Source organism: Bubalus kerabau, chromosome 13 (assembly GCF_029407905.1).
Source record: "Bubalus kerabau isolate K-KA32 ecotype Philippines breed swamp buffalo chromosome 13, PCC_UOA_SB_1v2, whole genome shotgun sequence".
Taxonomy (NCBI): Eukaryota; Metazoa; Chordata; class Mammalia; order Artiodactyla; family Bovidae; genus Bubalus; species Bubalus kerabau.
In genome coordinates, this window is record NC_073636.1 from 39,496,599 (window position 1) to 39,513,228 (window position 16,630).

The 16,630-nt window shown below is 49.5% G+C and overlaps 1 protein-coding gene across 1 annotated transcript in view; it reads left to right on the forward strand.

The window, feature by feature from the left end:
- The window catches only part of SLC24A3 (solute carrier family 24 member 3), a 431,954-nt gene that overhangs the window by 326,034 nt on the left and 89,290 nt on the right, over positions 1-16,630 (forward strand). The window contains exons 4-6 of the mRNA XM_055544094.1: positions 3,050-3,124; positions 6,455-6,539; positions 7,294-7,397. Of these exons, the coding sequence (XP_055400069.1) occupies positions 3,050-3,124; positions 6,455-6,539; positions 7,294-7,397 (264 nt within the window). The remainder of the gene's footprint in view (positions 1-3,049; positions 3,125-6,454; positions 6,540-7,293; positions 7,398-16,630) is intronic.

Sequence of the window (16,630 nt, forward strand, 5' to 3'; positions counted from 1 at the left end):
CCAAAATTGTGTAATGATCATGGCTAGTTCCAGGGAGGCTAGAAAAGCTGACTATATAGTCATTTAGAACAACAGGAAAGTTTAAACTTCTTGGAAGTTACTTATTATTATTGTTTTCACTATGGCTCCTTTCATCACCTTGGCTGTAGCTGTTAAGCTGTTGCCACAATAGTGCTGTATAACAAATGGCCTGAAAACCTCAACAACATACAACAATAAACATTTATTTAGCATGTGGGTGTTTGGGGTTTAGCAGAACTGGGTTGAGCTTGATCAGTCTCAGCTGAGACAGCAAGGATGACTGGGACATGTCTTGGCTTTTTTTCTTTTCCATTTGCTCCTCTCCAGCAGCCACAGAAGCTAACTAGAGAGCATGGTGTGGTTCGTGCTGAAGGCTAGCGAGCTAAGGATAGTCTCTCAAGGTCACACAGCTTGGAAGTGTCAAGTCCAGGACTGGGTGTGAGGTCCTTGACCCCATCCTGGGCTCCCTCCAAGGCTGCGGGCTGCCTCTTCCAGCAGTCACTGTGCCAGGCATGCTCCTTGGCCACTTCCCTGAATGGCTTCAGAAGGCAACACCAGCTACTATTTGAGCGCTCCCGTCTTGGAACCTATTCACTCCAGGCAAACCTGGCCCTCATTCTGGGCAAACCTGGAACAGGATAGTGAGGAACACTTGAAGGACATAGCTGCCTCCCTTCTCCCTTATGTATCTTGAAGATACATAAACCTGAAACATGACCCATGGTCCCTGGCAGCACGTGGGTCGGTGTCTGAGTAGAGATGCCCTGATGCATTCCAGGGAAGAAAAGCCCTTGTGGTCTGATACTGGAGCTGCAGCTCACATAGACGACCCCCTCCCGCAGACATCTTCACTCATGGCCTTTAGAGAGCGACCCACATTCACCTGCCTTGGCTGCTGTAGCTGAGCCGCAGTTTCCACTGGCCTAGGCTTCACGTGAGCAATCCCAGGATATTGGGCCGGCTCAGCCCTTTTTGAGACTTCCAATCTTGTTGGAGAAGGCAATGGCACCCCACTCCAGTACTCTTGCCTGGAAAATCCCAAGGATGGAGGGGCCTGGTGGGCTGCAGTCCATGGGGTTGCTAGGAGTCAGACACGACTTCACTTTCACTTTCACTTTTCACTTTCCTGCATTGGAGAAGGAAATGGCAACCCACTCCAGTGCTCTTGCCTGGAGAATCCCAGAGACGGGGGAGCCTGGTGGGCTGCCATCTATGGGGTTGCACAGAGTCGGACACGACTGAAGCGACTTAGCAGTAGCAGCAGCAGCAATCTGTCTTGTATTTTGCGGTGCACCTTGTAAAAATAATAACATTAAAGACCATTATCCAACAACTCCCCATCTGGAAGCTTATCCTAGAAATGCAAAAGGATATATGCTTAAAGATTTCTTTTTTTATATTGCAACACTGTTTATGGTCCATTCATTTATAGAGGAAAAGAGGGATTCACTCCAAATACAGAGGTAGCGAGGGTTTACTCATGTTCATGCTGATCACGTTTATTCTTGTGTATAAATGGTATATTTATGCGAACACACAATCAAAATAAACCTTTTCAGATATAAATAAATAAGGACATCAGTGGCTCTGACAGGCAGCCCCCAAAAGTGGCTGACTAGGATTCTGAAACTGTCCCTCCCTCTGTGTGGCTGGCGAAGGCAGTCATTAGTAAGTGAGCTGAAATAGAAAGCGGGGATGGGGCAGAAATCAAAAGCGACCTCTGCGCGGGGTGACAATGGCCCTGTGGGCAGCTTGGAGAGGATCCTTGGAGAAGTTAAGATGTCCTCTGTGGTGTCTGGGAGATGGATCAGTAACTGCCTGCCTCCCATGTGAGTTAGGAGAACTGAGACCACCAGAACATGCCTTAATTCCTGGCCCGACAAAGAGGGGCAAATATGATTAATAGTGGTGGTATTGTTATCATCGTAAATGATGATATTATATTATCCTTTGGAAATATAGGAATGGTCAAATTAATCCCCAAATGCCTCGTTATCTGAAGTATTTGGACCAGTGTATTGATAGAATCATCCATGTCACCACTTTCAGTAGGTCCTTTGCATCTTCAAGTTTGACTTTGTACATTTGTTTCATTCCTTTATACTGTTGTTTTATTATTATTAATGGTAGACCTTTTAGAGCAGTTTTAGGTTCACAGCATAATTGCACAGAAGGTACAGAGTTCCTTCATCCCCCTGCCCCCCGACACACACGGCACCCCATCAATATCTTGTTCTGTTTTCCCAGTGGGAACCTGACTTCTAGTGGGTAATATAGCAAAGAGCTGAAAGAGAGTTTCTTGTAAGTAAAGTGGCAGGCTGCCCTAAGATGCCAGAAGGTGCTCTGAGCTGGAAAGAAGCCCGTGGCCTGGCAGGCCCCTAGGTGTCCAGAGGAGCCTTGTCACAGAGCATCTGTGGGTGGGTGTCCTACCTCACGCTGCCTCGGGCATGAAACTAACTTGGTTTTCAGTAGGCTTCACCCCTGAAAGCACAGAGAGCCTGGCAAATCTGCTCATTTCTCGTCCTAATCCAAGTGTTGGCACTGCTGTGCATTAGACGAAGCTTCTTACCTCGAGGAAGATCAATACATAATATTGGAACATGGTCTTGGAGAGAGAGTTTATGGACTTGTAAGAGGCGTTGGGGCTTTTAGCCTGTTGTATATAAAACAGATCAAGAAAAACAAAGCAGAATATGGGGGATGGGAGGGCCTTTTGCTTAGACTGACATTAACCCAGAGGCCCTAAGTACATGGAGGGCTGAGGCAAGGTGATCTGGAGGGAACATGTTCTGGGCAGTGGGAACAGCAAGTGCAAAGGCCCGGGAGCAGCATCCATGGCACACTTGGGGATCTAGGTGGTAGACAAGGTGAGCGTGTGATAGGTGACAGGCATTGCAGAGACTTGGTGTACAGTATAAGCTGCTGAATTAATGAAGACAGGATGTTCTTGAAGCAGAGGGTGGCCTGACCCTCACCCCAGGGGCTTTGCCCTGACTCTGACTTTAACCCCTTCTCTCCTCTCTTCCAGGCCATGTACATGTTCTACGCGCTGGCCATTGTGTGTGATGACTTCTTCGTCCCCTCCTTGGAAAAGATCTGTGAGGTACATGTTTGAGCACTGGAACTGTTCCAGCCTCCTCCACTGAGGTCCTGAGGAGCCCTGCATGCTGATGGGTGGGAAGGCCAGGCACCAGCATGCTTCAGACCCGTGGGCAATGGTAGCCCAGAAACTCACTGGTCTGCTTAGAGTTTCATTGTGCTCATCCATGCTGTGCTGGATAGTGGTTAGTCGCTCAGTAGTGTCCAACTCTTTGAGACCCCATGATTGTTGCCCACTAGGCTCCTGTGTCCATGGGGATTCTCCAGGCAAGAATACTGGAGTGGGTAGCCTTTCTCTTTTCCAGGGGATCTTCCCAACCCAGGGATCAAACCCAGATATCCCGCATTGCAGGCAGATTCCTTACCATTTGAGCCACAAGGGAAGCCTATAAACACCAGAGTGGGTAGCCTATCCCTTTTCCAGGGGATCTCCCCAACCCAGGGATCAAACTGGGATCTCCTGCATTGAAGGCGGATTCTTTATCAACTGAGCTACCAGAGGAGCCCATGCCCATTCATAGCTGGGCTTTAACCCTTCCAGCCAGCTCTCCCTGCACCCTTTGGTGTAACTCGAAATGCGGTTTGTGTTCTGTTCCCACTTTCTTTTTCTTTTAAGTCTCACTCTTTCTTCCTCTTTCCTCCACCTTCCTCCCCTCCCTTTCATTCTGCCACCATAACCCTTGCTCATGATTCGTGGGGTCCGCGAAGAGTGAGAAGTCTTCAGCCTCACCTCCACCACCCTTCCTCTCTGTGTGTGTGCAGAAATACTGCAAGCAGGGCCCCCCAGAGCAAGACAATGAAAGAACTGGCTGCAGAGACCAGGAAAGGGTCTCTTCGAAGTCAGCCCAGGGGACGCCAGGGCCGATTACGTCCCTTTCATCTGAAAATATTTAGCATATCCAGAGCTCTTTCAATTCTCTTGCTTCTTTCATCTCTTTTTCTGATTTGAAATGTGGTTTCCTTTATCTGGAAGCTTTCTGTTTTATTTTTAATTCAGAATCCCATTTTCAGAAAGTGTCTCTCCCAGGTTCACCTCCTGTCTGTCCAGAACTCCTGTCCCTTCACGTTGCCCTCAGCCTGGACTGTCCCTCCCGCCGTGTCTGAGTCACTGGTTTTTGGGGGACAGTGGGGAACAGAAGTTACATTTCCAACAAGTTCCCAAGTGATGTGCTGGTCTGGAAGCCACACTGGAGAACTACTAGCTTAAGCAGTTTCTTCCACCTCCTGAAGTCAGTTAAGTTTTGTGTACTTGAAAGAGAATCATCCCACAGCAACCCTAGAGAGACCCCGAGTGGGTTCCTCTGTACAGTGGAGGTGGGAGAAGGGAAGTGAGAGAGCTGGTTTCTGAGATGGATGGCCGGCCAGTGTGGAGGCCTTTTGTCCAAAGCAATTTAACCTGAGAACAGGGTCATCTGGTGGAGAAGAGGGGGAGGCACCAAGTGCCAGTGATCAGGGTCATCTGTGGTCTCTAAAACCCACCGGGAGCAGTTTAGTCCTCACACAAAGCCAACCACTCTCTAATCACACATTGTTTAATAGCCAAGTTAAGACCTGGTGCTGGAAATGTACATGCAATTGTCAGAATGTGTTCTCCTCCACTGGGGACACCCATGGCACCTGTGAGCACAGCCCTTGGGGAGGAATCAAGGTGAAATGTGGTGTGATCCTGGCCGTCATGGGGCCTGGGGCTCAGAGCAGCTCCAGAGTGAGACCCGGGGACAGGGTCTCAGAACCACAGGTGAAGTGCTGGAGCTGGAGATGCAGAGAAGAGGGGAACAGAAGAACAGAGGGGAACAGAATTGACTCACCTTGAGATCAGGGAAGGGCTTGTGCAGGGGCAGGACGGGAGCAGCGGTCTCAATAGCAGTGTCTTACAAGGACATATGTAAGCCAAGAGTCCGGCAGGAGAACTGAGCTGGGAGACCCAGGGACAAGACTCAGTGTGTGGGGAGCCCTGAGGATGCCCGACCCAGACATAGGAGTTTCTCAGGAGGAAGCTAGAAAGGTTTTGACGACTGTTCTAATAGATGGAAAGGGTCCCAAGGCAGGAAGTGCTCCCCCAACCAGCCAGGACCCAGTGAGATGCAGCCAGAGCTGACATGAATGAGGGGTGAAAGAGGAGGGGAGGTCCAGGAGGAAGAAGCAATGTGATGAATGAAGCAGAGAGAGGAACAAGACATGCATGAGCCCGGGGGTGGACTCCACAGCTAACGCCCCAGCGGGAGCCCGAGCTGGAGTGGACACTGCAGAGTGAGGCTCACAGCTTCTGGCGAGCCTGGGCAAACCAGCCATGGACCCTGAGCACTGCTGGGGTACCTGCCCAGGAAGATGGGATGCCCGGCCACCCTCACGGCCATACCTTTCACCTTCAGACAGCCGCACCTCCATCTTAGGGTCTTCTCAGAACCACCTGGAAAGTTTACTGTTCAGTCAAGATCCAGGGAACCCAGGTTTCCAGGTCAAAATATTCAGCAGGGCTCAGCGGCAACTTCAGATGGGTCAGTGGAGCCAGGGGCCTTCACCGAGGCCGTGCTGCCCCTCGGTGGCTGAGCGGGGAAGTGCAACCGTGGTGTTGCTGGAAGAGGGACCAGGGTCCCTTAAGCTGGGATGCCCAAGGGAGCCGCCTATTTACTGACAGCTGGCATCTTCCTTTCTGGGCCAGGAGTGAATGCAGAAAGGCTCCCCACACAACCTCCCCACACCACCCAGCCTCAGTTCACGTGTCTTCTTGCAAATCACCTTTTGGGTCAGCAAGCAAGGTAACCTGGAGAGCTCATTGTGTGGATCATCTTGGCGGGGCTCACCATCTCTTTCTATTCATTCTCACTGCCCCCCATTCCCTCTACCCCAGGCTTCAAGGCTGCATTGAGGATGGGTGATCCTCCCCAGCCCCAAACTCCCAGACTCAGGGCTCAAAAACTGGTTGCCATGAGCCTAATTTAGCCCGAGAACATTAGCAAGATAATGAAAAAAGTCAGAATCTTTTACATAAAAATGTAGATTTGGGCATCTCTATAAATAGGAATATTTGGCAACATAGAGGGAACTGAGCTTTTAAAAATGAGGTGAAGGCCCACACTGCCTCGCAAGACCGCTCCCCTCCCCCCATTATCTCTGCAGCCCCCGGGGCATCTGGCTTGGGATCCCTAGATCTTGTCAGAACCTTTACTTGGAGGGAACATGTAGCCCCCTCCCTGATACTGCCCAGAGGAGGAGGTGTGGCCCAGCTGGGGAGAAGGGGAAGCTGAGGAGGGACTGAGCTGGGACCTGGGGAGTCACAGTCGCCGCTGTTCCGGGAGAAACCCGACCCACCTATGCTTTTGCTCCCCTGCAGCGTCTGCACCTCAGTGAGGATGTGGCGGGAGCCACATTCATGGCGGCGGGCAGTTCAGCCCCGGAGCTGTTCACGTCGGTCATAGGTAGGTGCTACCCTGAGGAACATCTCAGCTCTGTCCTCCCTGAAGAACGAGGGCTCTGGAAACAGGAGTGCTGAGACCCCGAGGGGCAGAGCACCAGCCTCCCCCCCTCGCTGGAGTGGTTGTTTTCATCTTATTAAAGTGGTGTTTTTGCTTTGCATGAATGGGTCCCAGACCCAGTTCCAATGGTCCTGTGGACAGAGGCTCCAATAGAGATTGGAAAGTTCTCTCCAAGCCTCGGCTGTTTCCTGTAGATCCTGAGAACAGTCTAACTAACGCTTAAACCCCACCCCCACCCCCATATACATGGAATCTAGAAAAACAGCACTGCTGAAGATATTTGCAGGGCAGGAATAGAGATGCAGATGTCAAGAACAGAGGTGTGTCCATGGGGTGGTGGGAGGAGGGGAGGGTGGGATGAACTGAGACAGTAGCATTGACATGTATACATATTTGAGGGCGTGTAAAACAGATGGCTAGTGGGAAGCTGCTGTATAGCGGAGGGAGCTCAGTTTGATACTCTGTGATGAACTAGAGGGCTGGGATGGGGGCAGGGCGGGAGACTCAAGAGGGAGGGGGTATATGTAACACATATGGCTGACTCACTTTGTAGTACAGCAGAAACCAACACAGCATTGTAAAGCAACTATGCTCAGATAGAAAATGAATAAATAAATAAAAATCTTCCCCCACCGCCCCGCACCCACTTTGGATACAGCCCACCACAGCAGCCGGCTAACCTCGGTCTGTGTTTCAGGAGTCTTCATCACCAAGGGCGACGTGGGCGTGGGGACCATCGTGGGCTCTGCTGTGTTTAACATTCTGTGCATCATCGGCGTCTGTGGGCTCTTCGCGGGGCAGGTGAGACTCACCAAAACATGGCATGGTGGGGCCCTTGTGGAGGTAAGGCAGCGGCCTGTCTCCCTTGAGTGCACCCAAGGGCCAGTGGTCTTGGGTCAGGTGATATGGGGTCTCATGCCTTGAGAAGCTGGCCCAGCCAGGACTGGAAACCCAAGCAGCGTGATTTGATCTCTGGGCTGATGGATTGTGGAGTTCAAGAGCCACGTGAATAGGTAACCAGCCTGCAGATCTGAGGGTGTTACCCTCATTTTGCTGTGCTCCTGATCTGAACTGAAATGATGTAAACCAACCTTAGGAGTGGAAATGAAGTTAATAGGGTGGAGGGAGAGGAGATGACATATTGTTTTTCTTCACTTGTCACAGTTTGGGGAGCATTCTCTCTTTTTCTATAAGGATCAAGCATTTGACTTCTGGGTCCACTTGAGCTCACTTTGGGGGTCATGAGAGGCTTTGCATGCCTGCGTTTTATCTGTAGAGACTATTCCACTGCCACAAGATGTCATGGGGCCCGTGTGCATCTGGTGTCCGTCTTGGAAAAATCTAGAGAAGACACTCGATGTCACCACCATGTGAGGCTGCCGGGCATCCGCAGCCTGGCAGTGGCAGCTGGGGGTTTGCAGCCAACTGCCTTCCTGGCTGGCTCTGATGCCCTAGTTTCTTTCATAGAAAGATTATTCAGAAACACAGTCCTGAGCTCTCTGCCCAAACAGCCAGGACTCCATATCTTCTAGGAAAAGTGACCGCCAGTAGCCCGTGAGGGTCTCCCACTTGCAGTACTGAGGAACCCGGGGACCCCTCCAGCCCCCTTGCTATGGAGGAAGGATGCAGGTTCTGCTGGAAACGGCTGGTTGGTTTGCAGGGCTAAGGAAGTTCCTGCAAACCTTCTCCCACATCCTTTCCCAGACCCTGGCTGGGGGCACCCAGCACCACCGACTCTCATGCCGGCTGCTCCCTGGCACCACTGCCCCCCTTACTGCCTGCTTTGCATTCCCATCATCTTCATCCCGAGTGGTTTGTCTGGGTCGCCTGGTTGGTTTGTTGCTTCTGGGGTACAGGCAGAGGGACACCTTGATCCCATCAGGGGTCGGCTCCAGAGCCCACAGCTGGATGCTTACCCCTAGAAGGGGCTGCCAGACAGCTGGGTCCATATGTGGTGATCAAGTTACACCTGACTGGCTACACTGAATGTTTTCTTTCTTCATCCTTTCAGTCCGTTGTCTCGTCTTAGATTTTATGGACTTGTGACATGGCATTTTTTAGATCTCTTGTAAATGTAGTTGCTGCTGCTGCTAAGTCACTTCAGTCGTGTCCGACTCTGTGCGACCCCATAGACGGCAGCCCACCAGGCTCCCCCGTCCCTGGGATTCTCCAGGCAAGAACACTGGAGTGGGTTGCCATTTCCTTCTCCAATGCAGGCAAGTGAAAAGTGAAAGTGAAGTTGCTCAGTCGTGTCTGACTCTTAGCGACCCCATGGACTGCAGCCTACCAGGCTCCTCCACCCATGGGATTTTCCAGGCAAGAGTACTGGAGTGGGGTGCCATTGCCTTCTCCGTAAATGTAGTTAGTACCCCCAAAAGTGAGTGTCCATCTTTGCCTTTGGGGCCGTTTGTACTTCCCTGGCCCCCACCTATGCTGGCCGCCCTCCCATTGCCTCCCAGAGGTGAACAGTCCCATTCCGCAGAGCCCGAGGCTGTCAGCACTCTTAATCAGCATCGTCACCGTTAGCAGTAGGAGTATTGGCCCGGCCGGTATCAGTGTTGTCACTAGTTCATTAGTCATTTGTACCTGAAGCTTGATGCAAAGTCAGGCCCAAAGGGGGAGAAATAATGTAAAGAAATGAAACACATGGCTGAAAAGTGCCGAGGAAATGCCACACAACTAATTACATAGGAGGTGGGCTGAATGCACTTGTGTTTCATAATTTATTAGCTATGCGGTTAATCACTGGCTTGGTTAGAACACCTGCAGAAAAGACAAATTGCTTCCTGAACTTTAGCAAGTGCTGGGATCAGTCACTTCGCCCCCCTGGAAGGGCCTTGCCAAACTCCTCTCACATGATCAGGGGGAGAAGCACCAACCACAGTGGTGTTAGAGGAGCCAGGTGGTGATTCTGGGGCTGACCTCCCTCCTGACTCTCCTTGTCCTGTGCCCACTTGGAGAGGTCCAAGGCTACCCAGCTCTATTTTTCAGACCTTTGTAGAATCCCAGAAGTCTTTGCAGAGGGAGAAAAAATGATGTTTTGGAAAGAACATGAGCCCGGGGATCAGATACGCCTGGATTTGGATCCTGGCTCTGCCATTTGCTGGCCATGGAGCCTTGGAGAAGTTATGTCACCTCTCTAACCTTCAGTGTTCTCATCTGTAGAGTGTGTACAGGACACCTACCTCTTAGCCTCTCTGTAAGGATGAAACAGAGCTTGTTCAGCAGTGCGTGGTCCACATGGTACACACTAGTACAGACAGCATTATCAGCTTTGAGAAGAAAAAGGTTCCCTGGGGTCACTGTCTCCAGATTCCACCCTCCATCACTGCAATAATTTGACCTGCCTATTTCCAGAATGTATTAACAACACAGTGGAACAGAATGGCCATCATCAAAAATCTACAAACAGTTCTGGAGAGGATGTGGAGAGAGGGGAACCCTCTTGCACAGTTGGTGGGAACGTAAGTTGATACAGCTACCATGGAGAACAATATTTGTTGTTTAGTCGCTAAGTCATGTCCAACTCATTTGTGACCCCATGGACTATATAGCCTACCAGGCTCCTCTATCCATGGGATTTCCCAGGCAAGAATACTGGAGTGGAATCCTGGAGTTGCCGTTCCCTTCTCCAAGGGAATCTTCTCAACCCAGAGATCCAACCCACATCTGCTGCATTGCAGGTGGATTATTTACTGCTGAAACAGTAGGGAAGCCCATGGAGATTTCTTTTAAAACTAGAAGTAAAGCTACCATATGATCCAGCAATACCACTTCTCACCTTATACCCTGAGAAAACCACAATTCTAAAAGACACATCTACCCCAATGTTCATTGCAGCACTATTTATAATAGCCAGGACATGGAAGCAACCTAGATGTCCATTGACAGGTGAATGGAGAAAGATGTGGTATAAAAAGGAATGAATTTGAGTCAGTTCTAGTGAGGTGGATGAACCTAGAGCCTGTTGTACAGAGTGAAGTAAGTCAGAAAGAGAAAAACAAATATCGTATATTAACGCTTACATATGGAATCTAGGAAAATGATGCTGATGAACCCACTTGCAGGGTGGCAATAGAGACTCAACATAGAGAACAGACTTGTGGACCCAGCAGGGGAAGGAGAGGGAGGGGCGAATTGAGGGAGTAGCACTGAAACATGTGCTGTGTGCTTAATCGCTCAGTTGTGTCCGACTCTTCGCGACCCCATGGACTGTAGCCCACCAGGCTCCTCTATTCATGGGGATTCTCCAGGCAAGAATACTGGAGTGGGTTGCCATGCCCTTCTCCAGGAGATCTTCCCAACCCAGGAATCAAACTGGGGTCTCCTGCGTTGCAGGTGGATTCTTTACCAGCTGAGCCTAAATATACACATGACCATATGTAAAATAGATAGCTAATGGGAAGTTGCTGTATGACACAGGGAACTCAAGGCAGTAGTCTTTGACAACCTAAAGGGATGGGAAGAGGTGGGAGTGGGAGACAGGCTCAAGAGGGACAGACATATATATACTTATGGCTGATTCATGCTGATGTATGACAGAAACCACCACAACTTTGTAAAGCAATTATCCCCCAATTAAAAAAAGTTAAAAAAAAATAGTTGAACAACCATGGGATGCCAGTGGGGAGGAATGGGAAGGCTGGAGAGAAAATGAGAAGCAAGATGAGGTGTTGGGAATTCCCTGCTGGCCCAGCGGTTAAGAATCTGCCTTCCGATGCAGGGGATGAGGGTTCGATCCCTAGTTGGGATGCTAAGATCCCACACGCTGTAGAGCAGCTATGCCAGTCTGTCACAACTCGAGAGTCCGTGCACCACACCAAAGGATCCTGCACGATGTACTGCTGATCCCATGTGCCACAACTAAGACCCGACACAGCCAAAAAAAAAAGCTGAGGAGGTGTTAGTAGAAAGACCTCAGAGGACTGGTCCTGGTCCCTGTGCCTTCTGATCGCTGGGAGGAAAACCAACTTCGGTGAGACACAGGTGCTGCCTTACCTTCCGAGAAGCCCTCCTAGGCAGTGGAGCTGGGACAGAGGGATGTGGCAGCACAGGACAGACTTTGGGAATTGAGCTGATTCATCAGTCCAGTCGCAGGGCTCACTTGGCAGTGTCATTTACGTTGCTCCGCACTTGCATTTGCGGGGAGAATTACCAGTGAGCGCCCGTGGGCTTCTCTAATGGTGTCCTGGCGTGAAAGGCTGTTAGTGACCGAATTTGCTCCCCATCTGAAATTAAAGTGATTCGGCCATAAGGCTTGAGTTCCTGTCTCAATTAGGGTTTTGATGAATTCGATGTAATTGAATGTCTGCTACATTGGCAATTTGCAAACATACCCAGCGCCTTGGAGTTCGCCTAAGGTGCTTTGGGGAGTTTTATGGGATGAGAAAGAAATTGCTTCTTGGAAAGCAGCTTATGGAAAGGTTCTTGGAATCCTCACAAGACATGTACAGGACTGTGGTCCTAAAGATTTTCTTTATGTAAGAGCAAAACATAATAACAAAGACAGAACACTGAGATCTGGAGACAACACAGTAATGTATCTTACGTATTGTATTGAAAGAACTGCTGCCAGTTTTGCAAAACAACATACTTATGAATTTAAATCTCCCATTCAGTTATGTTAAGCTTTCAAGACATAAGCATAGACAGACAGTAAACAGTCTAACTGCATCCCAGATGCAGAACTCTCATATTCCGGTTATTACAGGCTGGCAGAGGAGCCCCTGATTCCTCTCCAGCATCCTAGAAATGTACCTGATGTCCTCTGGTGAGGTCCACCTCCTAGTGGCTGGGTTTGCCTTCCTTCTGTGAACACTTTGCCCGTGCCAGCCACAGACAGCACCCGGAGGTGGGATCTCTGAATCAAGACCTGCCTGCCTGCGATTGGGTTTCCCCAGAGGAATCTAAACAGCAATTTAAAATTCAAGTAGTTTATCTAAAAGTTGATCTCAGAGACTTCCCTGGCGGTTCAGTGGTTAAGTGCTCCAATGCAGGAGCTGAGGGTTTGATCCCTGGTCAGGGAGCTAGAATCCCACATGCCCTGTGGCCAAAAAGCCAAAACAGAAAACAGAAACAATATTGTAACAAATTCAATAAAAACTTTAAAAATTGTTCACATTAAAAAAAAAAAAAAAAACTTAAAAAAAATAATAAAAGGTGATCCCAGGACAGGCCAGGCAGGCAGTGGGGGAGTGAAACGGGGAGGTTAAAGCAGCCAAGGGTTGTGTGTCCCCAGCAAGTCGCTGGTGTGGGTGGCTGGGATGCTGCTTCTGGGGGCCGGGAAGATAGCATAGAACACAGCCTCCAGGTTTTCACACCCAAGGGGCAGGAGCAGGGGATTTATCCACCAGCCTTCCCCTTCATTGCTTAAGGACTGCCTTTGAGGGACATTAATTCCATGATGTTCCAATTTATTGAGCACAGGCAGGGTGGACTTTGGGGCCCAAAGAAAACCTCTCAGCAAGTAGACTTAGGAGGCTGGCTGTTGGAAGGACCTGAAATGGTAAAAGGTGGGGAGATATGAGTGGGGTCCATAAAGCATGGCTACACACTCAAAACAGCCTTCGAACATAAGCCATCCTATAGGTCTCACCTCCAGCTCACAGGGAGGAGACACCAGCCTCAGTGCCAGGCTCCCTCCTAGGAACTCAGGGCCAGGACAGCCTGCTTGCAGGGAATGTCCTTTGTGTTCAAAACAACAGCTGCCATTCTAGGCAGTCTTTGCTTCCACTTGGGATGCAGAAGGCCTGAGCTCCCTAGAAGTGCAAGGAGAAATCTGGATAATGTAAAAATCATATACGGGGATGTCAAGGGACAGTGGAGACCAGAAGGGCTTGATGGACAGATTTCCAGAGAGAGGAGCCCATCCAACGTGAGCTGTAAGCCCTGGTGGGTCTGGACGCAGGGGAGCAGCAGGATCCAGAAGTTCACTGGATAGAAACAAGTGAGCCTAGCATCATCCACTGGCATCTGAAAGACCATCTGGGACAATAATGATTTGATCTCCTCACCCTAGATTTGCTGAGAAAGGTGGAAATGAAGGCAAGTCAATAAATAGAAGGAAATCATTCCCTCTGCCCCATCTCCCACACTCTCCTGAGACCCGAAATGGACGGACGCAAAGGGAACTGGGAATTTGGAATGCCAGATCAGATCCTGATAAGAACTGGGAGACTGGTCCTTCCTTGGGAAGCTGGATGGTGTCGCGCTGAGCCAAAGTGAGCTGCCACTCAGCCCTGGTCGGACGAAGCCAGGCTGACCTCTGAATAATCACCTCCTCCCTGTGCCAACAGGCGAGAGAAGAACTGGAGATTTCCAGAGGGAAAAGAACCAGGATTATTCCTCAGCTCTCACTCTTCTGTACATAATTTCCAGGATGCAGCAGTAAGTTACAGGACCCGTGAAGAGGTAGGAACAGAACTCATAACCAAGGAAAGACCGCAGAAGTAAACCACAGATGATCCAGATACAAGAATTAGAAGAAAATCATTTAAACCATCTCTCTTAAATAGGGAAAGGGAAAGGTGGGAAGAATAAATGAGGGTGGGTAATTTCAGCAGAGAAATGGAAAGAATAAGAAAAACCAGATAGATGTTATATATATATATATATATATATATATATATATATATACACACATATATTTTTTAAGTTGCTATTTACAGTAAGTCCCTTACATATAAGCCTACAAGTTGTGAACTTTTAAAGATGTGAATGTGCCTTCACATGTGCAATCACATAAGTTGGTTCACGTGTCTGGTGTACGCTGTCATGTGAGTGCACCCTCAACACGTGGTTGTACTTTACTGGACAGTACTGTACAGAGCACAGTAGTGCCGTATCTTTATTTCAAGCTCAGGACGTCCAGAAGCAAGTGTCAAAGCAGGGGTGATGTCACTGGTACTGCCAAGAAGCACTAAGTCGTAACAGTCGTTACTTGTTGGGTACCCAGGCTAACTTTGTTGGACTTATGAACAAAAGTGACTTAGGAGAGCACTCAGAATGGAAATTGTTCGTATGTAGGGGACTTACTTACCTGCACCAAAGTGCAGGCACCACACTAGATACTTTATAAGTATTTGTAGAAATGCACCTCCTGACTTTTAAGATAGTGTCATCCTCATTCACAGACAGAGGACTGAGTAGCTGGAGGCAGGGGGCAACCGTGAAGTAGTTAAGCCTGGATTTGAGTCACATCTGCGGACTGTCAAATCCACTGTCTTTTCACATGGGGAACTTACGACTTAAAAATTCCAGATGTTATTATTGAGTTCTTATAATTATCCCTTAGCTCGTGGGTGTTCCTTAGAAATGTTGAGTGTAGGAGACGAAACAGGGGCTTCCCACGTGGCGCTAGTGGTAAGAACCCACCTGCCAATGCAGGAGAGGAAAGAGATGCCAGTTCAATCTCTGGGTCAGGAAGATCCCCTGGAGGAAGGCATGGCAACCCACTCCAGTATTTTTGCCTGGAGAATCCCATAGACAGAGGAGCCTGGCCTGGTATGGTCCATAGCGTGGCAGAGAGTCAGACACAACTAAAGTGATTTAGCACTCAGGCACGCAGGAAATGGAACAAAGCAAAGCAAGGGATGGACATGTCAGCACATGGTGGCAACTGAGCTGGGTGATGGAAGCACTCAGCCCAGCCAGTGCTCAGCTAGAAGCCGCTCTCATAATCAAAGGACATCATCCACTGCTGGGTTTACAATTCCCCCAAACAGACAGGGGATTCAGGCTGATAAATACAGTGAGAGGTCTACAGGCCACCTCAGTTACCTGTGCACCTTGGTTTTTGGCTTACTTTTCCCCAGACAAAACCCAGCCACACACCACCAATCAAATTCCCGTTCAGAGAAGCATCCAGTCTACCCAAGAGGCTGGGAACTGAGGACAGGCAAGGCTGAAGATCTCACACCACTAGTTACCAAACCTAAAATTAGGAACTATAGGCCTGCCATCCCCTGCTAGAGTTGGGGTGGTGGGGGGAAGCTCAAGGAATAGAAGGAGTAATCCATGGAGAAACCAGGAGGCACCAAGTGCAGGCGGCGGCCCTGCCCAGGAGGGAGGATGCTGTAATGGGAGAATTTGTGGTGCAAGAGTAGACCAAGGCCTGGGTCAGGTCCAGCTGGTGTGGTCCCTGGATATTCTACCACATTCGAGTAGAAGAGAGTTTCTCCCAGGGTCATCGTCAGGCCACCTGCCTTAGGCAGATCTTGTTGAAAGCAGATCCCCTGCCCTCGTCCAGAGCAGGGGACAAGGAGCAGCTGTACCTGCTTGAGCCCCATCTGCAGGCTCAGCTCTGCTCAGTCCTTGGACCAAGCTTGACCTTGGGCAAGAGGCAGCCCACCTTGGGCAGTTGGTCCTGGCAGCATAAATGGTCCCCTCTGGATGCTCCTGTCCTATGACTATCTGTCTGCTCAAGGCTGTCTCCCTTACGTTCCCTGGTATCTTTTCCTTGGTTGTCCCCTCCGTTCCCCTACAAGGCCAGGTCCCAACAGAGCCCCACACCTGATCTTCCCCTGATAGACCCTGTTGTTCCTGGCCTGGGCTCCTTTAAGGTCACCCACACAGCTCTCTGCTGCTCCACCTCAATGGCCTCTGCATCCTCATCCCAGCTTTCTATTCTCACTTTAGCTTTGGCTCATAGCACTTGTTCCTGGATTGTTCTACTTCCTTGAAATGATCCCTGGAGATCAGAACCCACATCTACATTAAGTAAGAGGTTTTTGGTTTCAGGAAACAAAAAGCCCCAGCTCTAACTTGGTCTCTTAGAGGATGGGAATTTATTAATGTCTGAAAAATACAGAAGAAAACCGGACTTCAGGCATGTTTTGATCAAGCCTCCAGCCACGTTTTCTGTGATTCTCTTATCACTAATCTCTTTTGTTCCCTTCCACATAACTATTTTTCTTGGGGGCTGTAGCAGTTTCAGGCTTCATATACACATTTCACACTGACTAGGAAGAAGAAGAATATCTCCCCACCCTTCATCCTCATGGCATCATTAAACAAAAATCTGATTGGACAGGTCA